At 40.6% G+C, this 27,218-nt stretch overlaps 1 protein-coding gene across 3 annotated transcripts in view; it reads left to right on the top strand.

Annotated features, from left to right (window-relative positions):
• Positions 1 to 27,218, top strand: part of AFG2A (AAA ATPase AFG2A) — a 201,908-nt gene that overhangs the window by 153,797 nt on the left and 20,893 nt on the right. For 2 of the 3 annotated variants that reach the window (XM_085323911.1, XM_085323914.1), the window contains one exon: positions 8,569 to 8,733. In XM_085323911.1, coding sequence (XP_085180037.1) covers positions 8,569 to 8,733 — 165 coding nt within the window. Of the gene's footprint in view, positions 1 to 806; positions 889 to 8,568; positions 8,734 to 27,218 lie in introns of those variants that run through there. The other variant, XM_085323913.1, reaches the window with a different exon arrangement.

The raw sequence follows: 27,218 nt of genomic DNA, 5'->3' as shown, positions 1-27,218 counted from the left end.
CAAAGAGTTTGTGGCTTGAAAATGTGTATTTTTTTGTCCTGAAAGTATGTGCAGATTGTGGAGAATTTGCTGAACTGTTTCAGACCATAAAATTTTTTCTGAGACCAGACTGGAAAGCAGAGGGGAGGAGAGCTGAGTTCCACTGACAGCGCCTCCATGTCTCTAGTACGTTTAGCAGTCTAGATTTTAACTTGAATTTCTGTAGTGCCAGTCAGAGTATTCGGAGTCATATCAGTAATGTTGCTAGGATTTGTATTGCTCTTACTGAATTGAAAATCTGTGTTACTGATAATTTTAGACTTTTATTAGACTGAGGCCAGGGCAAAGCTTGGCTCCCAGTGAGCACTGTATTACTTTGTGCCAACTGGCTGATTTAACTCAGAAATAAAGGATGGAGATACTCATTCTGCAGCTGCAGAGTATCTGCCTGCAGATATTTCTGCCAAGAGAAGTGACTGAAACTCTGTTTCTTGAGATACTTTAATCCTATCTGAACAAAACCACTTAAAAACGTGCTTTGGTATTGTGTGCATGGGCCAAGGAGTGCATTGTGCCTTACAGTTGTGTTTACATGGTCTCACTGCTCCAAAGAAACAAGTCTCCTCAAGTTGTTTTTCTCTGTGATTCCCCTTGAATTAGCTATATTAATCAAATTTGATCTGTGGCAAGGCTGTGATATACAGCTGCTGGGACAAGGATGTTTCTCTGATTAAAAAGATCAGAATACTTAAGCGCTTCCAGCTTTGGGCTGGCTAGGAAATACGAGCCTGGCTTCTTGCACAGTTTTTCTGCTTCTGTATCCACAGCAGTTTCCTTAGAGGGTGGAGAATCATTAATCCTACCGTCTGTCCCTCTGTCCTGCACCCGTTCGCTATGCACGGCTACCGCTTCTGCGTGGCGCAGGTATGTTGCCCATGCTGCAGGAGGCACTGTGGGAAATGAGCTTAGGAGGAGGTGGGAGAAACATGCAGATACAAGGTATGTTGTTCATACAAGTGACACCAACAGTTTCTGTTGATTCAGGATTGATTCAGGACAGCTCTGAGAGTTTTGTGTTATAAAAAAAAGATGAGTGTGTTATTTTTCTGTTAACTGGAATGATAGATTAAATTTGGTTGTGCTGTAATAAATTAAGGGACTGATCTGTAATGATAGTTGAAAGTGTTCCTGTTGGTGGCCAGCAAGAGAGTAATTTCAGAAGATATGATGAATTATATGGAAAAGTTTCCCTTTGCTGGTGAGACAAACTGGAAGTGGGTAAAAATCAGTGGCTGAAGTACAACAGGATTAAATAGTGATCTTATACCTGCAGGGTAAGAAAAATCAGTAGATGAATCCTACTCAAGTATGGGCAATTTGACTGCTTACCTGTATAGGGCAGGTTACATTCTTATTGTTCAGATGGTTAACTCTGTTTCRTTTCATCTTGGTTCTGACTCCAAAATATAAACAGTTTCTCTGTTGAAGCTGGTTTGCTACTTGTCGGCATATCAAACTAYATGTTTGTTCTCTGCCTTTAATTATTACTTATGGGTAATGCCTAAATAAAATGTTGGTGCTGCGCTCACAGKTCCTCGCTGAGTACTGCCACTTGATAGTGCACATTCTTCCTGAACACCTGCTGTCAAACCTATCATGTCTTTTCTTGTCAGCTTGCACAATGCTCCAGGTCTTGAGCAAGTCTGACATGACAAAAGAGCTGTACGGCCTGATTTTTAGAAATCTATGTGGAAGGCGAAGTCTTTGCATAGGAACTGATAACAGAGGAGTGCAACATTTTGTGGGAGCTCGTTTCCAATAATATCTAATAAAATTCCATTTGTGAATGCAGCTTTTAAGGTCTTCGGTATTATGGGGGTTAAAGAAGCAAACTGCTCCACCCTGAGAGCAACTGTAGATGTTGTGTAATGAGAACAGAGAATAATCTGCACAAATCTTGGGAGAAGTACGAGGGTGGTGACCAAAAAACAAGTCATCAAAGAGGGGAACTGGTTAGAGATGTTGGCATATGCTGAAGCTGGTGACAGATGTTGGCACAGAGAAAAAGAAGGTGGGGAGGAGGAAGAGTGTGGGGAAAGGGGCTCCTGGCGAGAGAAAAAACAGTATCACTTGACTCAAGAGCCTGTAATTACAAGACTCCAACCTTGTGACAGCAAGTAAGTGTGTCACTTGACACAGAGGAGCTCAAGGTTGCCTCCTGGGACAGCTCATGCCAGATGGATGGGGGAATAAAATGCTTGTAGAACAGTAGCATTAAAATATCCATTGAACTGCAATTTTCAACTGCTTAATAGTAATGCTTTTAATGACTTCTCTCYCTACCTTCGCCCCTCAGTACCTTCTAATCGTCCTAATAATCCATGGTTGCAAAAAGCCTCTAGTTTCATATCTAATGAACAGGATAGATGGGCTACCTGTACCTGAGGCTTTCAAAGATGCTAAAATGCCAAGGGCTCCCTGGTCTGTTGCATGGGTCTTGGGACCTGCTGTCTCACAGAATAAGGAGGAACAGATGAGGAGCTGGGGTGAGCCGCGCAGTGCAGGAGAAGCACCTTCAGGGGAGTGAGAGCTCGCTGCTGTGAGGGAGAGACGTGGGGCAGCAGAAAGCCCTTTCATAGTTGTTAACAAATTCACTTCCTCAGCCCGATCTTTAATACTTTCCTCACTTGCAATTCCTCTGTGTTGACATGCGAGCAAGAAAAGATCTCAYGAAGAATTATTCCTTATACAGTCCACAGGAAGAATCTGACTTACTTTTAATTGCTTTGCATATGGTCAAATACTATAATGATGACAGTTAAAAGATTTGCTTTACGAAACTAGATTACAAGATACAAAGCACCTCTTATTTTCAGGAGTTCATGTGAGTAGGGACCACATCTGGGTTAATAAATAGCTATTGTTAATTTAATTTAGAAGGATTTTACAAAGGAAACAGATTGTTCTGTTATTTCCAGTTCTTTCATTTTCATCTGTGGTCTAATCCCAATGGACTTGAAAGGAGGGTTGCATTTTTTAGGTTCTATATAAAAAAGTATTTACTTGAAAGGAAGAGTCTTAAATTTAGTATGAAAATCTGTTTATACTTGTGGAGATTCATTGCAGCAGAGAACTCTCAGCAACGCTGATTCTCYAGATTAATTTCTGAATTCAGCTACCTGCTAAACCTTCTTACTGTCTCTTGTACACCTGAATATGCAGTTTGCTGTTTTGCTGCGCATATTGCATTTTGCTAATAAGAATTTTATCAACATTTACCATACTTCTGGAGTTATGTATATATTTTTTTTCTAATGCCTGGCTACCTTCTGCTACTGTCTATTTATATAGGTTTTGTTTTAAGAATCCTATCAAGAAAATATTGATGAGACATGGTTGCAGAAATCCATCAAAATGAAAGTTATCTTTCCAGTCCCTTAAAAAACCTATCAGTTGTGTATGCTACCAGCAGTGTTGTTACAATTCCGCATTATCTGATAATGTAGTTCTTGAAATAGCTAAATATCATTTGGAAAAAAGCTAACTAAAGGTTAGCCTTTGAAAAAAAGGCTAAATAAATATGGATGATTTGAGGAAAAAGAAAAGAAGAAGAAGAAAATTAGCAAAGCCCTAAGGTTAATACTAGTCCATTCTTAACAAGATCCACATATCTTTCTGGCTTTATATATTTAAGATTTATTTCCTGAAATAGTTAYCTTTATAATTGCACAAAGAATACATATTTACATATCAACTATCTTTTCCAATGATATAGTTTGATTCTATTGATTAATTCTATTCTAAATTGATCTATTTTAATTGCTAAAGAATTTAAGTATTTATTTTTGAAAGGGGAATAGTTTCTTCTTAATTAAAATATGTTGTGTTACTATTGGTGTTATGTATTATGTGATGAATATCTCACTTTTCCTAAACTCTGCTGCTCCCCTGAAAAACGCTGTTTGTGTTTACCACTTGTAACCTTTAAATGTATGTGCACTCAGACCCCTTTCATAACTGTTGTGGTAACAACAAAAAAATTACATAAACTTGCAAAAGAATTGCTTAATGGTATGAAGTATTCTGGTTTCTACCAAAACCCCAATTACTTAATTTTATGCTGTTCCTGGCCCACATAAATTATGCAACCCTCACATCTCAACATCAATGAATTATGTAGCTCTGTGCGTGCATCAATTAATTTTGGCTGCATCAATTTCCCACTTTCGGTGTGCTCCTAGCCTCAAGTCAGTTTTGCATCTCCCAGCCGCAAGCAGTTAATTTTGTGCTCCCAACAGCTCATATCTGCCTGAACCTGCAGCCCCACTTAAACTCTTCACCCTCCCCCACCTGCCTCTTCTCTCTTGCTCCTCCTGCTGCTCTGGGCTTATCTTCCTGAATTTCTCCTCCTCCAGCCCAGCAGTGATGGTCAACTCCAGGCAGCTTCACCTCTTGCCTATGTTCATTGCATGCAGAATCCCAAAGGCAGCTGGGCCTGCTGCGCCCTGAGGGGAGAGGGTCTAGTCCAGAAGAAACCTTAGTGTGCTTATCACTCTTCGTCCAATTTCCAAAGAGCAAACTGCAAGACTGAAGCTCCATCTTCTGGAGTGGCCTGTGAAAGTCATAGCACAGTTGGAGCAACCACTTCCAAAATCCTTCCAGTGGCGAAGTTTGCATCACGCATCATCGCCCCACTGAGGAGACAGCTCCTGGATCTGCAGATAAGTAGCATGAAGGAAAAAACAGGTGCCAGCATCCATCAAACTCAACACTCCTTCCAGCAACAGAAATAATTGTGACCTGGGCCCTGGCATTAAAGCTGACACCAGCACTGCAGGTATCCACATCCGTGCCACAGTAGACTTCCCTAAGCAATGCAGAAAGAGCTCATTTTCCTCCAGAAGAAACATCAATAACCAGAGTGGCAATATGTCAAGAAGAGRTATCTTGTTCCCTTTTCAATGACTTGACAGCCTCTGTGTGCGGGACAATTCTGACTCCTGTATTACTCTGGCCAAAAAAGAAAAGTTGAGTTCATGAAGAGCATGCAGAGACCGAAAGGCTCACCATGTAATCTGAGAGGGTGACATACTGTACCACAGTGAGAGTGGCCTCGACTCTCCATTGCTCTCCGGTTGCCTGCCCAGACAACTGGGCAGCACAGCAGCTGTGACATCCATCCATGGAGCTGTCACCAAGTCTAACTCTCCAGTACAGTAGGGCTGGTCAAGACAGGCTCCTTCCTCACCATCTCTCTTCACTCTTAATACCGCAGGAATACAGCAGGGAGAGGGATTAGTGGTTTCCCAAGGGAAGAGGGCTCTGACAGCAGTGGCATGAGGCATGGACGAGCCATGCACAGCGTCTGTCCGAGTCACTAGAGCTCCTTGCCAGGGTCGATGGTCGTGAGGGCTGGTAGGGACCAGCTCTCAGATCTGCAGAATGCCCTCAGTTAAATCTTCTTCTTGCCCTGGAAGCAGGAAGGAATTTGACTCCTCTTTCAAGTGAGGTTCCTGAATATTTTATCTCCTCTCCTTTTGGTCTAGGTCTATTTAGCTGGTATTAGCAGCTAGTGTTACAGAGATTGACTTATGCTTTTCTTGTACAGTTCCCAGCACATCTGGCAGTCTTGGATAGGGACCTTAGGCCTGACTGTAGCAAAAAGTAATGATAGTGTGTTTTAAACTCTGGCCTCCGGCTAAGACTATATATAAAACACAAAGCATTTGGGACAAACTGGAGGAAATACAATTTTAAGTAACTGTTTGAGGGGAAAAAATATATATATTCACTTTTTAAAATCTGTAATTCTGCTTTTTGTGAGTGGGTGCTACATTATGCTAAATGATCTTAACATTCAAATCTTAACATTCAAAGGCCTACTTAATATAGTGAAACGCTTGATCCCAGCTGATTGGAATCTCCTTTTAATCAAACACTTTTCCTGTCCCACTTATACAACAACCACGGTCATTCATTAGTATTAAGCTAAACTGTCTCTAAAAAATGTTCTAAATTATCTAGGCTTCCTGATTAAACCTGCCTCAGTTTAAAAGAGGCACACCACTGTGTGTTGTGTGAACATTTCATGTTTCTTCTAAATAATAGAATTCACTATTGGCATTTCCTTAAGAGCATGTAGAATGCAATTGCAGTGTGTTTCCTTTCCCTCTGAGCCTAGTCTTTAAATATGAAAATTTCTCTTACAACTGTTTTGGCAAATAAATGGCAACATTCTGATATACACATGATTTAGAGTTACAGACTGGTAGAGTTATCTTCAGTGAGCTGAGTTCTTAGGTGACTATACCAAGAGCGCTGTAGAAAAAAGCACAGTCTTCTGAGGAAATATCAGTGTATGGCTTGCTTCTTACGCTCGTTCATAGGCACATTGGCCACTGCCAGAGACTGGATGCTGGGCTAGCTATGGACCTTTAGTCTTCCACAACTTTGTAATGTTAGTCTACGGCCCCATGGAGCACGCTACAGTGCCATATGCTCTCTGCAACTGAGCATTTTCATGTTCTGTTTAAAAATAACAAGACATCTCTTAATATTCAGGATACATTTTTCCACTCTGAAGCACCACAACAGTCTTTTTAAAGAAACCCTAGGAAGGGTGTTAACTTGATCAATGCTGTGCAGGAAGGAAAGCTCTTTCCTACTATTTTTTCAGCATGACTTTCACTGACATGATCAGGCTGGGAAAAGACTTATTGGCTGACAGCCCAGGACAGCCATGCAATATCTCTAGTCATCTGGAACTCAAACTACTCTGCCCAAGGGAGAACCATAACATAAAAACAATTTAGGTTACATGCTGGATCTTATAAACATTATTCAGTTTTTAAAAAATAGTTCAAATGCTATTTGTGCACATTCGCTGTGCACATTTTTTCTCAAATGTCAAGTAGGAAAGGCTTAGGAGGGTTTTTAGCTTTTTTAATGTAGAAGATTTTCGAAACTCGTGGGGATTTTTAGAAAAATAGGGAAATGAGCTTCTTCCTATCTCATAAATTTACAAGATCAGCTTCTCCTATGTATCATATATAGATATTTTATATATAGATAACGTTTGCTTTGTGACTCAGTCCAGAAACCGTAGAACCATAGAAATGTTGGTTGGAAGGGACTTCCAGGGGCCTTGTAGTTCACCCTCCCACTCAGCGTGGGACTGCGGCCAACACTGGGCTGGGGAGGGCTTGGCTGTGTCTAGCCGAGACTCAAAAACCTCAGTACCGGAGACTCCGCAGCCTCCCCGGTGACCTGCCCCCGGGCCACCCTTCTCTTCCAGAGAAGCAATTTTTCCTCGTGTCCAGTCTGAACCTTCCAGCTGCGATCGGTGGCCGTTGCCCCTTGTTATGTTGCCTGTCACCGCTGCTGAGAGTTGGCGCTGTCACGCCTGCAACCTCCCCTTAAAAGTAGTTGGAGAGTTATATAAGGTCTCCCCGTGGCCTCTTTTTCAGCAGACCAAACAAACCCGGGTGCCTCAGTTTCTCCTCCCGAGCCATGCGCTCCAAACCCAGATCGTGGTGGTAATAAATCCTTGCTAAGACAAAATTCCAAGGGCTTCCATTGCAAGTGTTGGATGAATGGCTCAAGTCTGGCCTATAATTCAACTTGGACATTTGGCAAACTTACGGGGTCTTAGTAATAGTTCCATCTTAGAAAAAATAAGTAGAATGCTTGCCTTTAAGGGAATTTCAACTGTTATTATCTTAACATTATAAATGGAACCATGTATTTTTTCTCATGGAGGTGATTTTTAATTAGTTTAACACATTTAGTTCTCTTGTTATTGCTCTGCTTTGGGGTCCTGTAAAACTGTATATAATCTGAATAACCCTATGAAACCAAAATGTGAGGGCCAATATACATGTATGAACCTTTGCAAAATTAAGGCCTTCACTTGTAACTGTATTCTTTGTTGAAATTTCAATTTTTTTGTGGCACTGGAGGAGGAAAAAACAGGGGTTTTCCAACAATTCAAAGCTAATGCTAAAATGTATTAAGCTACAGTGCTTTTGCAAGTATATTAATTTTAACTTTTTCAAAGTGAGCACTACTTGCCCCTGTCTGTCATTCCCTTATTATGCATTAAAAGCTATCAGAATAATCTTTTTTTCTGTAAGTCTATACAGCTCTAATAATTTGAGATAAAACAAAGGAATATAGAATATAAGCTTCACTTAAAAAAAAAAGTTCTTGTTGTCTCGGTTGAAGATCTGAACTTGGGATATGTCCATTGCCATCTGTCCTTTTGCCAAGTTTAACATTCCAGCACACCTTGTAACAAGCCTAAAATTATTATTTTAGGAAAATGATTATAGTTTCTTTATGATGTCTTTTTTCCATAAACTGATATTTCATAAGTTGAATAGCATTATTGTCTCTTCAGTGACTGATCCATTTGAACATATGAGAATAATCCCTCTTAACAAATAGATGAATTGTTCTTGTACAGTTTCTTGTTTTTGCTGAAATTGTTGGATTTTTTTGTTGTTTTTGTTTTTAATTGAGTTACAGGTTTTATCCCATTGATATGATATTTCATTTGTTATWACCTTTTCTGTGACATTTTTATTGTAGGCCTTGCTGAGACCAGGGAGAATAGACAGAATTATCTATGTGCCTTTGCCTGATGCAGCCACTCGTGGGGAGATCTTCAAACTTCATTTTCAGTCCATGCCGGTCAGCGATGAAATCTGCTTAGCGGAGCTTGTTCAACGCACGCAGAAATATTCAGGAGCAGAGGTAAAACTTTCTATAATGGTACTGGGGAGAAGCCAATGCACCAATTTGTGTCTTGAAAATTAGTTTTGAGTTTCATCCCTTCAATCTTCTCAAAGTGAGGGGTGGGGAAACTGTAAAAGGAAATATTTGAGAAAATGTGCTATGACTTCTGTGTTTCTGCTCAGAAAATAATACAGTCTAGGGCCTTCCCCCCCCCCGGAGATCTGCGTTAGAGTGTTGTTTCCAAGGAAAGGGCCTCTTCCAGGGCGATCCTGAGTAAGATCACAGGTGGCTTCCTTAGGGATGTGCTGCCAGGAGGAGCTAGAGAGGCAGGGGGAAGCTGTGGGGAAGGCACAAGCTGTCCAGACAGTTCACTGTGGCCTCCCCTCAGCTCCAGCGGTCTTTTGCATTTGAAACTGTGGCTCAGAGCCTCAGCTGGAGGGAGGAGAGATGCAATTATGAAACAGTCTAAGGGAATCTGTAAGAGAGTTAACTGGTCACTTTGAGGGCTCCTCTTTTTTTTTACTCTGTATAACCAAGAGCTCACAGCAGCTGTTATAATAGTAACTTACCACTATTAGTAAGTCAGCTTCTGACTGTGGACATGAGACAATTATTTCCTGCCCTGTGCGTAGCGAGAAGCTTTTTCAGGTGACGCTGCCTGACCCCCTACCATTGCTATGGTAGGGGTCACCGTTCTGCTCCCTGAATATTTACTCATGTTGGGGTCTCTGCAAAATATTTCATTCTTTCCCCATTTTGATTAATTGAAGGTAATTATATTACTTCAGATATTCAAAGAATGATATCGAGGTTGCCACTTAGAGCTTTTAAAGATATGAAATACTAGAATTAAAGTTTCTACCTTACTGTAGCCAGTCCTAGTGAATGTATTGCCATACATAGTCAGTCTTTAATCACATAGTCTCCTTTTCCGTAGCAGAGTGGAGAATGTAATGTGCTCACCTCAGCTCCTTCATCTTTCTGTGTGCTGTTCACTGGAGCAGGAAAATAAGCTCAGCTTTTGTGTTGRTCCAAAAGACAGGGTGACTCTGTAGTATTTGTGCGCTTGGTGTAGCTTTGAATAGCCCTTCTCAACTGGCTGGTCATTGGACATGCTGTGTGACCTCCAGGCAGGAATTTTGTTCATTTAACTAGCTGTTACATAAATGCTGATGTTTTAAAAATGGTGCGTTATCTACTAGGAAGCTCTGGCCGGTGAGGGCACTGCTTTGAGTGCTGCAGAGGCGACTCTGCAGGCCGCAGGAATGGGGTCAGCCCTTGCCATATGCAACAGCAGTCTCTGGAGTAGCCCTCAAGGCTGATCAAGGAAAATATGTAAAGGCAAGATCTGAGACCAAAGAAAAATCCACAACAGCATTCCTCCTCCACAGCACAAGCCAAACTCTGCTCTGGGAATGAGTGAGAGAGGGTGGTGTAACGAACGAAGCTGTCACAATTAGGACATTTATTTGCCACAGAATGTGGGACCTCATAATGAAAAAAAAGACAATAATTAACTTCTTATTGCAGTCTTAAACATTGGTCTGGGAAGTTGCAGTTCTACTGCTTCTGTTGCTTTGGAGGAGTCAGTCGAAATAGTACTGTGTTTTCACCAGGATGTCAGTGATATGACTTCTGTTGTCCTAGGAAAATATATCTGCTTCTGGCCAAGTTATAAGCCTTCAAAAACATACATATAAACAAATCCTCTCTTGTATGTGGAAACTATCTTCTTAACAGGCAACTTGTTAGCAAGTAATGCTTGTATTTTAGAAATTCCAAGTGTATGGGGGATTTCTTTGGATCTGGGTCAGCTAAGGCTCTGGTAGTGAATTCCTGTGCTTAGTTGATGATGAGTAGCAAATGTCTTTGTGCTTGCTTTGTACAGACCAAAAATAAGTTAATGGGTCGCTGTGTGCAGCTACAGACTAGGTGCCTGTTTCTAATATGGCATTTAGCAGATATTCTATTAGTACCTTTTCTTTTGAATCATTCAAAGAATTGTAATAATTGGGATGTAAAGAGTAAATACAGAAAGAATCTCAGTCAGCGTTCATTGGAAGACTATATAAAGAGTCTTGACAGTTGGCACACACAGTGGCCAGTTTCATTAAAGCCTTTTCTTTCTAGTGCCTGCAGTTTCCCAGCTTTACAAATAGTTTCCGCTGTTGAATGGCAAGTTCCCATTCCACTGTTATACCCTTTGTTTAGAAGAAGAAATGGAAAATACTTGGTTTTGTGACTACAAGATGCTGTATAAATAGTGAGTTTCATGTAGAGAGATGTTGAATCATCCTAAAATGAGCTGAATAAACAGCAAGTAAAGTGGATAGTTTAGTACGCATCTGGCTTCCAGCTGGGCATTTTTTCAGATCAGATATTTGTATATTTTTGCCTGTCATCACTTATGACCAGTTATCTCTGTTTGTCTGCTATACGTATGTTTCATGTAATGAATACCTTAAAGATATATCAAGGTAGCAAAATAGGATGTATACTTCCCACTGTTCCATGTGAGAGAAGGTAGGATATAATTTATGAGAGTGAAATAGAATTGTTCTCTCCCATTTGTTTAATGTAAAAAAAAAATGTGCAGAAGGGGAGCAATCATAGAATCATAGAATCAGTAAGGTTGGAAGGGACCTCTGGAGATGATCTAGTCCAACCTCCCTGCTCAGCAGGATCACCTAGAGCGTGTTAGACAGGGCTGCATCCAGGCGGGCCTTGAAGATCTCCAGAGAAGGAGACTCCACCACCTCTCTGGGCAACCTGCTCCAGTGCTCCGTCACTCTCACAGGGAAGAAATTCCCCCTCACGCTCAGGCAGAACTTCCTGTGTTTCAATTTCTGCCCATTGCCTCTTGTCCTGTCACACGGGACAACTGAAAGGAGTTTGTCCCTGTCCCCCTGGCACCCTCCCTTCAGGTACTTGTACACGTTGATAAGATCCCCCCTCAGTCTTCTCTTCCCCAGGCTGAAGAGGCCCAGCTCTCGCAGCCGTTCCTCATAGGGCAGGTGCTCCAGCCCTCTGATCATCCTCATAGCCCTATGCTGGACTCTCTCCAGCAGCTCCATGTCTCTCTTGTCCTGGGGAGCCCAGAACTGGACACAGTACTCGAGATGAGGCCTCCCCAGGGCTGAGCAGAGGGGCAGGATCACCTCCCTCGACCTGCTGGCAACAGTCTTCCTACTGCATCCCAGGAGACCATTGGCCTTCCTGGCCGCAAGGGCACATTGCTGGCTCATGGAATGCCTGCATACTGGTTTTATGTTATACAAATAGTATAAGTCAAACAAAGCCTCAGCTCTCTAGAAATCTTTGGATTTGAGTCTGATCTTTATCTCCAGGCCCTTCCCAACTGCCTGCTGATATCTTGGTACCTCTGCTCCACTCTGCGGAGCTGCTTGAAGCTCTTCATAGGTAGTTCAATAGCTTTAAGTCAGAAAAGTAGGAAATGGTTTCTGGAGGTTTCCAATTAGTGAGGTCGGCCTTGGAGCCAGGAAGCGCACCTGTGCCGCTGTCAATACCGAAGAGCGTTGCCTCCTCCCTCTGAAGTAGTGTCTTTGGCTCTGTCCCTCTGCTGGGGGTGTTTGCTCCCTCCCAGGACTGCCTCGACTTCTTTTAGATGCAGCTGGTGGGTCGGAGCCGTTCCCAGGTAGGTCTGTTTGCCCCTGCCCCTGGGCTGCCCGTTTCAAGGGAGTGCTGGAGACGGTGTCAGAGCAGCTCTCTGCTTCGCCTCCATGTATTTTTCTAAGGGATTTCTCCCGAAGGGCTCAGAGGGGCGGCTGCCTCCTGGGGCTGCATGGGGCAGGAGGCGGTGGGGCTGCTGCGGCCTCGCGGTCCCCACTGACAGCACGGGGTTAGCAGGGAGTGTGGGTGAGGATGAGGATGAGCCCTCTGGTCTCTAATCCTTGCAGGTAATAAAAATGGTTAAAGCAGCAAAGATGTTGCCACATCGAACCTTTTACCGGCTTAATTCTAGTGTTCCCATGTTTATTTTGGGCAAAATTACAGGAGATCTGACCTTTATAATAGTGGTAGTTATTTTTAATGCTCTTACACAAACTGGATGTCTTCACTCAGAGGCTAATCAATCTGATCATACCTTTTCCTAGGGTGTTTTCCCTGTTATAGTTCATACCGAGAAATTTTAATTTATCTGCACTGTACTGTCTAGAAAGTTTTATTAGTTTGAACTAAAACATAAAAGTATTTAAAAACAATAAGACACAACAGAAAAATAAAAACAATAGAAAGTATTGTGAGTTTTATGGGTCTCACTGGTTTTCTTTCATGATGCCAATATAACCAGCTGACATTAGGAAAGGTGGCCCTTGCAAGCTCAAGTGCTCTGTCTTTCTTATTTAGGGTTCAGATTAGGTTTTTCATAATTACTGGCTGCTCTCTGTTGTGTTGGACAATACCAGCAGCCCCAATGCACTTTCTGGTGTAAGCAAAAAATAAAATCATGTAGACAATATCTGATAGGAAATTGCTTGTTCAGTAATTCTTAAATTATACATTGTCTCAAGCAGAAAAGAAGAAAGGTTGTAGCTGGAGCACGTCTTGGCCTAGAGGAAGAAGGACACTTACACTTATAATTGCAAAGGCTGATGTCCTTATTAGACTTGTGTGGCAAAAAAAAAAAAAGTCGTATTATTTTCCTTTACAAATTAAAAGGAAGGAAATTACTTCAAATTGCTTTAAACCTGTGGAGATTGCTCTGAGAAGAGGAACAAGCAAGAGATGAAGACAGTATCTCCCCGCTGTAGAAGTACTTTGTTCCAGAAAAGAGATGATAAATAGGGGAGAGGGAAAAATATAGTGCAAGAGATCATCTTTATCATCTTCTACATTTTTTTTGTCTTAGTCAGATTATGTTTTTGTTTCAGCTCAGAAGGCGGTACAGGTAGAAATTGAAATCAAGTGTTGGGTTGTTTTAAGTTTAGAGTTGGTTAGAAGTAAGAAAAAAATTAAATATTCTGGATATTACAGTACTATTCTTGCCAGGTGTGCTTATAAAAGTAACTAATGGAAAAGATTATTTTTACATTGGTGGAAGGTGGGTCATGGCAAAGCAAAGGCTCGCATTGTTTTTATAGTATTATCAGTTTCCATGCCTACAGGAAACAATAGTAAAGCAAGAACCCAGGAACCTGTAAATCTTTCATTGGTTCTTAGTTGAAGTAGAAGGGTTAATGTAAAAATATCTTTCTCACTTTGCAATAACTCTCAATGGGAACAGAGAATGCGGAGGAAAAAAAAAGCCAATGAAGTTTTGTTTTTTGGCTCACATAAGAGCATAGTTGATGCCAAAAAAGTATCTTTGCAGCAGCACACTCTAATCAACTAAAGCCTTTCACTCTTAAAATATTTATTCCAAAATTGCATGCTCTTGTTTACCAGGTACTGACATACTTAAACTATAAACTTTTTTTAAAAAAGCAACTCTTTCTCACAGAGGAAGCCACCAACTCCAAAAGAAGTGAGGTTACGTTCCGTCATAGGTATACAGGATGGTAAATAGTGTTTTAAGTGATAGGAAAAAAATGAGTCTCACTCTATGATGGAGTATCTACAATAAAGGTGAGAGGGCTGGGACATAGAAAAGCAGGATATCAGCAGGATTTTCTATATCTAGTTTTCCATGAAGGAAACGATCTTCCAGACTTAAGGACAAGAGTGTTTGATTAACAAGGCAAAGGTTCCAAACCTGTAAAAAGACCTAAAAAGACCCAAACTTGTGGTTACCAAAGGTGACCACAAACCAGGAGTAACAGATGGGGGGAGAGTATGCGGGAAAAAATGATAGACTGTGCAAATTATGTCCTGGCTAAGTCTCAGACTTTTCATATTTAAAAACAAAAATGTTTGTCTTCCCATGCTTAGTTGTGCTAGAAGCAGACTGTGTTCAATTCCCATTGAAAGCAACAGCTGTTGAAGGCACTCAACACGTCTTGTCTTAGGACTGGGCCATCAACTTTTGAACTTGTACAATACTGCAAAAAATATTTATGTCTGATCAGAAGTGTGTGATTGGAAAATGTGCTCTGTAGAAAATCATTAACATTGAAATGACTCTGGCCCAACCCTACTGGACAGCTCTGCTACTTGAAGAAATTCTTCTTAGCTCCATATCAGGCTATGGCATCGTAGTGAAATACAGTTTTCAAAATGAGGAACTCCATCAGATCGAAACACAGCAGGATTAAGGCATCAGTCCCCTCAGATGAACCTCTGAAGTTTCTCTTGGAATGATGCATAGGATCTGTTAATTTATGTCACTCATTGAAAAGTGAACACTTTTGTGTGGGTGGGTGAAGAAAAGAGACTCAGCCTTCATCCAGCTTGGCTAACAGGAGATTCTTCCTAGACACGTTTATCAGCGCTGAGGATGTGTGTTTGGCACAGGTGGCTGGAAGGTGAGGAAATACCTGGCATTCAGATTGTTTTCCGAATGTTGATGTTAGGGATAAAGGAGATGAATCACTTGAAAGGAAATAACTAACTACACAGGACTTCCCATGGGATTTTTGCTTACTGCTGGTCTTGCGAGAGCCTCCTACGTGCAGAATGTGCTTGGACAGATGGGAAACGAGGGCTTTGCGAGTGCCTGGGTATTCACTCGTCAGCAGGGCTGTGTTGAACCACAAGAGTGTCATAGTGTTAAGTGGCTTCCCCCCTTTTTCCTTTGTAAAGACTTCGGTAAGATCTGGTTCCATTCTGGCATTTTTCAGAGGGAAGATTGGGGGTTAGTTGCCCCAAGCAGACTGCTTTTCATCGTGTCTTGTCTCAGCCAAGACCCAGTAAAGAACTGCATGCTTTAATCCCGTGTGTGTGATTATGTAAAACACGGTTGACAATTAGCACATTTATGTAAAACATAAGGTTTGGTAGAGAGAAGAGTATTTGGACTGAAACTTATGCATGGCTTCCTCATCTGGGAAAGAACATTTTATCCCTCAATAAGATAATGATTTGCTAATAGTTCAATCAAGCAGAGGAGACTTAATGCATCTAGCTTAAGCGACACTAGCATTTCCAAAAAGGTCAGGATGATTAACAGCTCAGGAGGATGCAGTCAAAGCTGCTTCCTAAAAAGCTCAAAGAACAGTGATCCTTGGAGGAACTTGGGGTGAATGACAGAGGGAATTTAAATGATCCTCGAAGCAAACTCCAAACAGTGATTAGGTATGACATTTAGTCTGCATCTCAAACAGGAGAATTTTGTCCTCTGTGTAGCCCAAAGACCTGAAAACCTTGATTCTTTACATGCATAAGAACCTGTCTGCTAAATCATTTAGGGGGAAGGAACCTTTAGAGCTAATCTGAGTGTATTTTCTTTTCCTTTTTGTCACCTGTGTCCTCACTAACTATTTTAATGGTGTGGTCTACTCGAATTCTTTTATTTGCTTTATCCTTTATATGCCTGTGGAGGGTTACTTTGAGTAGCATGCATGTCTGAAGAAAACCTAAGCTACGTGATCGGCCGTGTAAGCAGTAGGCCGTCCTTGGTGACAGAGCTGCTCGGTTCTAATGAACTTCTGTGGAACAACTGCAGTTTCAGCAAAATGGCTAAGGCTACAGGAGAGGTGCTCGTTTACTGGCACTGCTGAGCAAGGCTCGCAAACTGCATTGTTTGGCTCTTCCCCCTTCCTTTTCCTTTGCTTTTCCATGCTACCTTTCACTCCATAAAATTACCAGGAGCTCCTCTTTGCTGAGTGTAGCAGAAGGAAGTGTGTTGCCAGCACAGTGGGGGGCTGTTCAGCTGTCCCTAAAACAGAAGCTTTTAAAAGAGGGACCTAGGCTGATACTGTCAGCCAACTTCGCTTGCCCTCTGCTCTTGCCTGTGGCTTTGCTGCTTTATTGTCCTGGTTTTGGCTGTAATTCCCCGTAATGGAAAAACATGTTGCTCTTTAAAAGCAGATGGGAATTCATTCCTGAAGGAAAAAATATGTCTCTTTGGGCTAGTGCTATTGTTTTCTTCTAGTTTTATTTTTTGCCTGTGAGTTATTTCTAGCAACCTTTAATGTAATTCATTCTTTTTTTTTTAATCAGACAGCAGGGGTTATACTTCAGTGTCTTATATTGCTCACTTTCTGTACAAGGATGATCACAGATGTGGATATTCAGAGCAAAAACCAAACCTGCGATCATCGGGCAGGAGAATAGACAGCTGAAAATGGTGATTAATTTCTGCTTTTGAAGTATTTTATTTACCTAATGTAAATGCTTGTGTCAGTGCAGAGTGGTAGCATTTGCTTTTATGTTAAAAGGAAAGGAAAAAAAAATKTATTGTCCTAATCTGTTTTTCTGATTTAAACCTGTAGGATTGGCATTTAATCTTACAAGTTAGTGTGTGTCAGAGAGTATGCAATTAGAAGTGAATTTAACTCAATTCTAATCCTAAAGCCTAAGACATGTCATAGAAATTAGAAAGTCACCAAAAAGTCATTGCTTTCATATAGAGAGAGAAATCTGCATCCTTGACTCTGATACAGCAACTTCAGGGCCAGATCCTCAGTGTATACAAATTGTTGTGAATACTAATATGTCTCAGTACATTAGCAAAGGATTTGTCCAAAGTTTTTTGTTTCATTTTTCTAGGAGACCACTGATTTTTATTGTCTTTTTGCACAAAYGGGAGGGAGAGTAAATACTCTTACATATCCATTGCCATTTCTCATGTCCCTGAGATCAGAGCGTGCCTGACAGGCTTAACTTCCTGTTATGATTTTTAGTATAYAGTCTCTGGTTATCAGACCTCAGTGTTCAACTTGCTTTCTTGATGTGTATAKCTACTTTCCACTTGGATATGCTGAGGATTTCAGCTGGGTTTCCCATGGAGGTAGCACAAGGCATTATCTGCATCAGCTTGGCCACGAGAGCTGCAGAGGGCTCTCCGCTCCTGTAGTAAAACTTCCTTTCTATCCTTAACAGAATCAGTCCTCCAAAAATAAGGGTATCACTTGGACAATAATATCCCAAATAGTTCTGATTATTATCTTAGTTGGCAGTAGRTTTATTTAAATGTAGTACCTGAAGGCTAACTCAGGTAGGATGTTTATACCAGATGAAACCATACAGAGGAACACCTTGTGCCGACCTACTTGTATTTCTGGTATCATGCCAGTTAGATTGCTGTCAAGGTGGAAGAAATGTTAATGAATAGCAGAGGAATAATAGAGCCCAGTAATAAAAGTTTGTTAATCTACCTAAGCATTGTTGCTATGAATGAAGTATGTGTATTTTAATAACATCACAAACTGTTGATACTGCATTGAACTGCAAAGACTGGAGAGGGGTGGGCATATGAATTAAAATACTTGAATATATATTAATATCTTTGTGTACATATAAAATGAGATGCTTGCCCTTTGCAGTCATCAGGGAAAGAATTGTTTCTAATCTGAAAATTTGGAGCCTGCTAATAAAATCAGCAAGTCTGCCATCAGACTGTGAATATTGTGAATAAAAGATGTTAAACTGAATTTCAAACTTATAAGCTCTCATTATTAAAGCTACATATGTATAAACATGCACCAAAAATTCTGCTTCCACAACTTTCTCCTATAATAGAAGCTAAACTTCATTTTTGCAGAGTAAACGTTGAATTTCTTTTGGGAGGGATGACCATTGTCGATACAATGTTTGGAGAGCTTTGTTTATTTTTTTTCATTTTAACTGTGATACTTCCCATTCCTAAGAGATGCATGTGAACCACAAGCTTACACATTTACTTCTAGCAGAGGTATAAATTAGCATCTACTTTAAAGTTCTTATGACATTCCATTAAATTATTTGAGTTTGAAAATGCTCTCTGCTCTGGGCCTTTCAAAGGATTTTTCATTACGTATAACTTCATTTTTCTGTTTTTTGGAAAAAAAAAAGTTGAAATATCTGCCTTTGTTCTTCTCTCTTTTTTTTATCTAAATACTTTAGCAATAACAGAGTTGGAATTGCAGACTTTCTGGTAAGATTAAGTTGTTCAGCAATAATTCTRAATCAATTTGAAAAGCTAGAAATTACGATAGTTGCTGATGTAAAATAGGAGACTAGGGAAGCTTTCAAGTATTTGCAGCTTTCTGACATTGTCAAACAGGGAATGTTTCATTTTTGTCATGTAATTTCTGTTTTCATAGAGTCCCTGCGCACTAGGTTTTCAGGAGAATGAGTTCTCCTCTCATTCTCAGTAAATGTGCACTCAACAGCACTCCTGTAAAAGAAGGCATTTAAAGGGAGCTATCTGTATCTGACTCTGTGTTTCATATTTGGATCCTAACAAAGATTTTCTATTTGCACAAAACTTTGATCTTAAAATTCAGACCATTGCCTAGAGTAGAAGCTGCCACAGCAGTGCTTCTTTGCACTGCTAAAAGGCTGGTGGCTGTAGGCGCTTCTGTAACTTAGACATTTGTATGTCCAAAAACTGGAAATTGTTATTTCCGAGTTATCTTTTACTGTCTCCCTAAAATACATAGGGAAATGCATTAAGCTTCAGATTGCCTCTGGCAAAAGGAGTAAATGGTTATTGGCAGATGGAAACAGTATAATAATAACTCCACAGCAAATTATTAATTACGTTAGAAGCAATTCTGTGGACCATTTTGCTTTTTAATTAAATGGTTTCAAACTATCACTTAGTTCTCAGCCTGAACTTTTTGTCTTCTGCCTTTGAATAATGAAAAGGTCAAAACCTTGAAGGTAGGAAAAAACCTTGTGGTCTTCTGTAGTTTAKTCAAGACACAGAATGTGTAGAAGAGCGTTGTTACATCTGGGCTGACTACTTGTAGTGGAAGAAAACAGAGCAAAACCCAAGATGACTGCAGCAGTCACTTGGTCTTGATATACCTAGTTTCAGGTGACAAGAACGAAGAGCATTTTGCTCAGTTCAAAAGATCTGCCTTGGATTTTGTTTGATATTTGATTTTATTGATTAGGGAAGGGGAATTTAGTTACTATTTCAAGATAATTGTCTTCTTTTAGATATTGGCTTTGTGGTGTTTATTACTTCATTTCCTAGCAAACAAAGTAAATTTGTGATAAAACTAAAATATTCACTATTTTATTTACATTGCACATRAAGTGAAGCATTTGAGGGATAGCAGGGCAGAGCAGCAATGTGTCTTTTGTTTTTTCTGGTATACTTTAGTCTTACTTTGCTTTGTATTAGGATAAATCAACTTTGTCTTTTCCCAGAAATGCTCCCAGGGAGCTCCCATTTGATGAGAAACTGGTGGAGATTAAAAAACAAACAAACAAACAAACAAACAAAAAAAACCCCAGCTTGTAGGTTAGACTTTAGAGGTATCTGCAGCTGGATGCTTCCAAGTATTTGTCAGTCTGTGGCAAGAAAACTCTCCTCACCCAAAGTCTTTTTTTGCAGCAACTTGCACTAGCAAGGAGTGGGCTTCTTCACTCAGGCACGAGCTCAGGAGCCAAGGGAGGAAGCTAGCAACACAGGTTGTTGTGGGGAGCTCTTGTTACGGATGGTATTTTTGCAGTAATCTTCTGTGCCAGCTAGCAAAGCGTTATCCCCCGCAGCTGAAGCAGTGGCTGGCRTTTTGCAGAACTAAGATGCCAGCGGCTGGTCCAAGCAGAGAGGCGTTTGGATGCCTCTCACCCAACCTTGAGCGTGTGGGAGTGAGCTGGCCCCTCTGGGGGCTTTGGGGTTGTGAGCTGAGTGTTCAGCATTGCCGCGTTGYCCCAAATGGGTTAAAAAAACAAACAAAAATACACATGCCACTTGAATCTCTGGTTGCATCTGGAGTCTCCCTTCTGCAGAGAGGAGTCCTCCTATATCAGAGGAACAAAATTTGCAGGCAAGAAAATGTGTTTGGTAATTTAGTGTAGACAGGAGAGAACAAAACTTTTCTTGATTTTAACTTTTYTTGATTTTGACTTTTCTAGCTTAAGGCCTGAGGACTTTCAAAGAAGAGTGGGCAGCCTTGTTTTAATATGCAGATAGTAGGCTGTCATCATAATAAGGTATCGATTTTCTTCAAAAAAAGTGCTGCAGTGCTTATGTTCTAAAACAGAATGTAATCRAAAGGTTAAATATGGAAATCATTTTCTCCATTTGTAACATTCRGTCACACTGAATTTGCAAAAATATTTGGGAGTTAAGAGGAATAACTCAAAGAAGAAAAAGTGAGGTCTTTTGAATTTTAAGAGGGGGTTTGGTTTTACATGTGGTGTGATATTACATRTTATTGATGGCCTTCCTTTTCTTATTTGTGATTTCTCTCAAGCAGATATAGAAAATAAGTTCTGTAAARTTATCTGTCCAGAAAGTCATCTTGTCTTTTTTATATGCTCTTTTTGCACTCCCATGAGCTAAAAACAAACAAACAAACAAAAAAATCTTTTGAAACTGATTGGTTTCTTTATTTTGGAAATATCTATTGTCTTYATTAAAAATTTTGTCTTCGTTAGTCCTTGTTTATTAATAACAATGCTTATGGACGATGAAAAAAATGGGGGGAAAAAGGATAAAATATATTTGTTTTCTATCAGCACTTGAAAGTTGAGAGAGGAAAGTGAACTGGTGAATTTAGGCACTGTCTTACCCTAGGCTAATTGTTTACCATTAAAAGGGAACTTGCATGCAGGTGGGAGTGTTATGTTTTGGACGTACTCCCTTGTAACTCATAAATCTTGGCTGTATAAATGTTCAGTCATTAATTAAGTGTTTCAAATTAATCTGTTTCCTGACTGAACTTGGCTGTTTTTGCATAGTGCAATGTTGTTGCCCAATTTAATAGTTTAGGAGTGCTTTCAGATGTGTGATATGGAAGCACTATGTTTATTGTGGAGAGTTAATGAACGGCGTGTATAGGGTGGAGAAGCATTTTGTTACCAGCATGTACAGGAAATAGGATTGTGCTATCAAAATGGTTATGCATAATTTAATTACCTCTTTTACTTTAAACAATGTCAAAAAATAGCTATTTTATATTGATAAATGTCAGCCCTGATCAGAAGTATTTTTCTTTCTTTTTGTTACTCTAGTGCAATGTTCTGTTTTTGCAATTCACGCCTGTTTACTTAGGATAATATATAATAACAGTCAAAAGTCTCTTTTACATGATGGAAGAAGACTTCAGTTTTTGTTAAGGATTTTAAAATCTATTGATAATACCATCACTAAGGTAATGTTATCACTGGATTCGAGTTGCTCAATATAACAGAAGATTTATTTGTGTTTTGTGCTCTACATATGCTACCTTTTACAAATGTGTATATATATTTGTGTCTCCTTTTTAACTTATGAAAGCATAGTAAAAGCTTTTACCAAATATTTTTTTTTTCTCTAAGATTTAGGATTTTTCAGATATCCATGTTAGGGTGACAGTATATCAATATATATTGTAACATAAATGTCCATGTTATCTTCAGCATTTAATCCGAGGTCTGTAGTGGCAGTGCTGAAAATCAGTCTACTAGTTCTTCCTTTTAAGTGAACAACCCCTAGCTCTTGCAATGAATTTGCTGTTAAAGGTAAAGGGGCAAAAACTGCAAACAAGTCTCCAGTCAGAGCTGGTATTTTAAAACACAGTACATCTAATATTGTAGATGTACTACATTTTGTAGCTATTTCAAACCAAAAATGTCTTCTTGCGTTCCAGCTGACTAGATGTTTATTGCAGCAATGAACTTCCGTCARTTCTGCATRTGTGATAGACTTCACAGATAACTTYTARAGTTTCTGTTCCAAGCTTATTTGTGCATGAAACCTAGAAAAAGGAGGAATTAATCATGAACATGAACAAAAAGTTCTGTAGTCAGACTTAGTGTTCCATTTGCAAAAATATGTTGCTGCTTATGTTTTATTTGTCCTTACTTATATTGCAGTGCAGAGAGATACCACAGATCCGGTCAATGCACGTTCCTGTCAGAGAACTAAAATACACGCTACAGTGCATACTTGCRTATCTGAAATGACTTTAGAGTACTAGAATTTTGAAATCTGTCATGAACATACTTAATATTCATCTCATAAATATGCTGTACCAGGAAAAATAATTGCATCTTAATTATTAGTTGCTAACTAGGAATAGGTCTGACCAAGGTTCAAGGTTTGAGAGAATTTGAAATCTGAATTTAACTCTTCAGCTCAATTTCATCATCCTTATCACTTCATCCAAAGTCTAGAATATTAATACTTCCTTATTTCTGCCCTAGTCAAAGTTTAGATTGTTTCCCTCCAGGGTTTCAGAGATTTTCATGTTCATAAAAAATTCCCTGTAACCAATGGAATTATTTAATGCACTTAAAATCGAATACATGTTTCAGCTTGCTCGATCCAAATTGTTTAATCCAATTTGTTTAATTCCTAAAGATGAAAATGTCTYCTCATTTAATGTATATTATTACCTAGACAGCAGAAATACGAGGAAGCAAGTATCAAGCCTCTCTCTTAATTTTGAAAGTAAGATGCATTTTTGCCACCGTATTCTGTCGCTGTCACTTGCGTGCCTGTCATTACCCCTCCGTCCATTCCTCTCAAACCGGCTGATGTGTGAAGTAACCAGCACTGTTCGGCGCGACTACGTTTTGATGGAGCGAAACGATTTTTCCGTGACTAAGAGAATCCCTTACGTTTCAGCTGGATCAAAGAGGAGGCCTATCCTCTGCTTCGGTCGGTCAGTCCCGAGCTAGGTCGTTCCCGGAGCGGGGCGGGCGCCGGGCGGGCGCGGGCCACGGCACGCCGGCGCGGGGCTCGCGCTTGCTCGCGCTCGGACGTGCTGCCCGGGTCGCTGCGGTTGCGCCCTCGGAGCGGGCGACCCTGCCGAATGCCCGCGTTTACGGCGAACGCGGGGGCTGTCAGACCATCTCAGATCGTTTTTTATAAACTGCTAAAGGAAATAAGCAGTAGCGTTCAGCACTGTATATCTTGATGACGAGCACATTATACTTCTTAAATTACTTTTAACTACTTGTTAAACATCTAGCTTTTAACTTGTTAAAAGTACCATATGGAGCACTATAGGAAGCTTGCTAAAGCGTAAGGGAGAGACTTAAGAAAGTGCAGTAATAAATCTCTCTTCTACCAATGCTGTATTTCACTGGGAACAGTCCCGGACTTGCTGGGAGATAGATTAGGTTGTCTAATAGGTTTCTCATTTCTTGTGAATTTCATAAATCWCTTGACACATCATATTAGGTAACAAAGAAACTGTATCTGAAAGCCTGGAAGGATGCTTGCATGACTTGCATGTGGAAATTGAAATTTGAAATCCGTTGTTACGTAAGACTTGTTGAAGGCGGTCAGGAATATATTTGGCGGTATCTGCGTGCCACCTAACGAACAGAAGAAACGGCATTTTTCCCCGTTTAGTTACTGTGGCGTGGACCAGTTAGCTACGTGGTCCAGTCAGCRGCAGGCAGTGGTGACGGCAGTCAAAGAGCAGTGACGGCACGTGTTGAGGGCTGAGGAGGAAGAGGATGGCCTTAGGTGTATGAGGCTTTGGTCCCCCATGTGCTTTCGCGTGCTGTAGCTGTAGCGTACGTGTTATGTGGAAGGAAGACTGTACAAAGCCAAATCAGGTTAAATGCTTGAGCTGGTCTTCAACACTGAGGCGGTTTTCAGGAGGTTGCAAGCTGGTTTTCAGTCAAGAGTGGAGCCTAGGTAAAAGACAGCAACGGCAAAGCTGGTGATAGTCCTGCTTATGTGCTTGGGGTATATACTGAGGAATGATCAGCTGTTAGAATTTAGGATATTTTGTAGTGCCTTTGTCTTATTTAGTACCATAGACAAGTGTGACTGTTTTTGCAATGTGCAGATTGAAAATCAGAGCTTACAGAAGCTTTTTGTAAATTGTGCCTTTCGCAGGACACACTTTTTTGAGTACCTGGCTCTGGTGGGATCAAGCCGACATGAAATGGCTGGTATTAGCTTTACTGCCATTCTGACACCATATCGGTGAAAGAGAGAGTCAGAAAAACAAAGCCAGAAAGCTTAGAAAGTTGCTAAACTGAAAAAAAAAAAAAAAAAGGTAGAGGGGAGGAATTAACATGCTCTAAACAGGGAGGCTATTTTAACAAAACAGCTGGGTACTGAAGAAATTTATATTCATAAAAACAAAAAAGGAAGCAGGAAATAAAAAAAAAGTAATATAGTTAATGGGAAAAGTCTAGGGATTATTAAAACTAAACATGTATCTTCCAGGAAATTGTAATCAGTATAAAGAAACAATTGTGGCAAGTAAAATGTCAGCTGGAGATTCTGAGAGACCGTGATTAAATGCATTAATAAAAGAAGAAATAGAGGAGTGTAGCAGAAGTAGTTCAGCCTATAAAAAAGTGCTTAAAACTGCTGGCTTTACAAGAGTAATTAAAGAGGGTAAGTTGGTGTAGGAGGTGGGAGCCATGGCCAGGCCAGCATGCGGGAGCACGGCAGCCGCTCTGCTAGTCCCGCAGTCCCGGGGCYCCGCAGGCTTTTCCTGAAAAGCCAGGCAGAGACCCTGGCAGTGTCCTCCCGGGACCCTTGTTCCTGCCGTGGTTTCTCAAGGCGAGCAAAACAGCATTAGCGGCATTAAAATGATAAACGCAGTGCCTTCGCAGCCCAGTCAGAATCGGTGCGGAACAGGTTGTTCCTTACACCTCGGAACAACGCTGATAACATTTGGCAGGAGTAGCAAATGCGCATTAATATTTGCATTATGATAACAGAGGGRTTCTATTTTGAGGCTGGCATTTGATGCTAATAATTCATCCTTGTTTTTGAGGTGATTCCTGAAAGAAAGTGTCTCTCCCCTGCCATATGTGTTCTATCAAGAAAGTCTCTCATTTTTAAAACACAGAGCTTTGAGTCACTTAACTTTTACCGTTTAAAATCCAGCAGTTTTATTGTACTAATGTTTAGCCTGCCAGTGCTTTTTAGCACCCGATTTTTTTCATTTCAAAATAGTGAGGGTTTTTTGTTGTTTTTTTTCTTTTAATTCATACACAGCATTTAAGGAAAGTTTAATTAAGCCCAGCATGCAGGGAGAGGGAGAGGAAACAGTTTTCAGCAACTGAGAATACAATTAACTACATATATACAGAAGTGATTGTATTACCTAAATCTTTTTCCTCCCCCCCCCTCCTTTTTTTTAATGAGTAAGGGGAGGATTAGGAAGGCAGAGAAAGCACCAGCTCTGAAAAAAAGTGGAGGGAGTAAAAATACTTCCATGGATCTAGAAAACAGAAATATCATGAGCTGTCTCTGTAATAATCTGCAGAGCTGAAACACTGTTCTTACTCTTATAAATCTTTGATAGAGGCTGAGTTTAAATTTAGGATTAGGAAGTTTGCAAAGCTTTGAAAAGCCGTGCAAGCTGAAGCCTATTCTCAAGGTGTAAACGTAAGAGAGGACTGATCTTGGATATCAAGGCCGGTCTTTTCACTGGTTTTTATTAAAATATTTTGTTACTTCTGCTGCAAATTAACATTGGTTTGAACATTTTCACTCATAAATATTGTTCAGTCTTCCTCATTAAAAAAACTGTTCCTTGATAAAAATAGATTCCATATGCAGGCATACTATGTATGTAAAATGATACATAGTAATGTAATCATACATGAAAACGGGAGAGTTTTTGCTTTTGAGCATGTAATGGCTCTTCTCACTTCAGCCTTCTTCCCCCAAACAAGTAGAACAACAAGAAAACCTGCTGAAGGGAAATTTGTCCGGTTRAACCATTTGCCAGATACCACGTTTCCTAACCTGGCAAACGAGCAGGCCAGCAGGCAGACCCCGATCCCTTGCTAGTCCAAGACCAACTGGACTTTCCRTGCCGTGTGGTCGGCGTCGTGCGCTGGTGCGTGCCTGGCGGCTCGGGTACTTAGCGGCCTCAGTTCGGCAGAGCTGTTTACCACGGGCTTCGCGTGACAAATGGGGCCAAGTCCCTCCTTGCCCTCTGTACTGAGCAGGAGTAAAAYTGCTCATACGCTTACAGCTGAGCATTTGCTTAAGGGTCTTGCTGAGCTGCAGAGTTGTGGCGAGACAGAAAGACTTCACAGCGTATCGTGAAACCCTCGCACACCGTCTCAGGACCGTATGGGGAAATCACRTCTCCGGAAGAGAAAACGGTAAAGAAAGATGGCAACAGAAGGAAGATTTCCACGTGTTTGGCTGATGAGGTGGTCTGCAGGGGACGGCCCGCKCCTCCTGCCTGCCGGGCAGCCACAGCAGTGGGCTGCCGCGAGAGCCCAGAGCGTTCTTCGCTCCTGGCAGTCGCAGGCAAACGTGCAGTAGCGCTTAGAAGATCGTAGGGAAGATTTCCGAAAGCAGAAGGGATACATCCAATTTTTTTTCCAGCTCGAAAGATTGTTAAATGCCGAAAAAAATGAAATCCACAGTAAACTGAGGTAGTGCAAAATATAACTGTCTGATTACTTGCAGARAACAAAGTGCAATTATAAATTTTACTTGAGACTTTCTTCTGGTGAAAAATGAAGATTTAGMAAAATTGAGCTGATTAATCAATTTAGATTTGTATCATCAAATTAATTTTTGA

This window comes from Rhea americana, unplaced genomic scaffold (genome assembly GCF_003343005.1).
Source record: "Rhea americana isolate MKP2758 unplaced genomic scaffold, rheAme1 scaffold_89, whole genome shotgun sequence".
In the NCBI taxonomy this organism is placed as follows: domain Eukaryota; kingdom Metazoa; phylum Chordata; class Aves; order Rheiformes; family Rheidae; genus Rhea; species Rhea americana.
The sequence above is the reverse complement of the archived record's forward strand: the minus strand, read 5'-3'. Positions and strand labels throughout refer to the sequence as shown.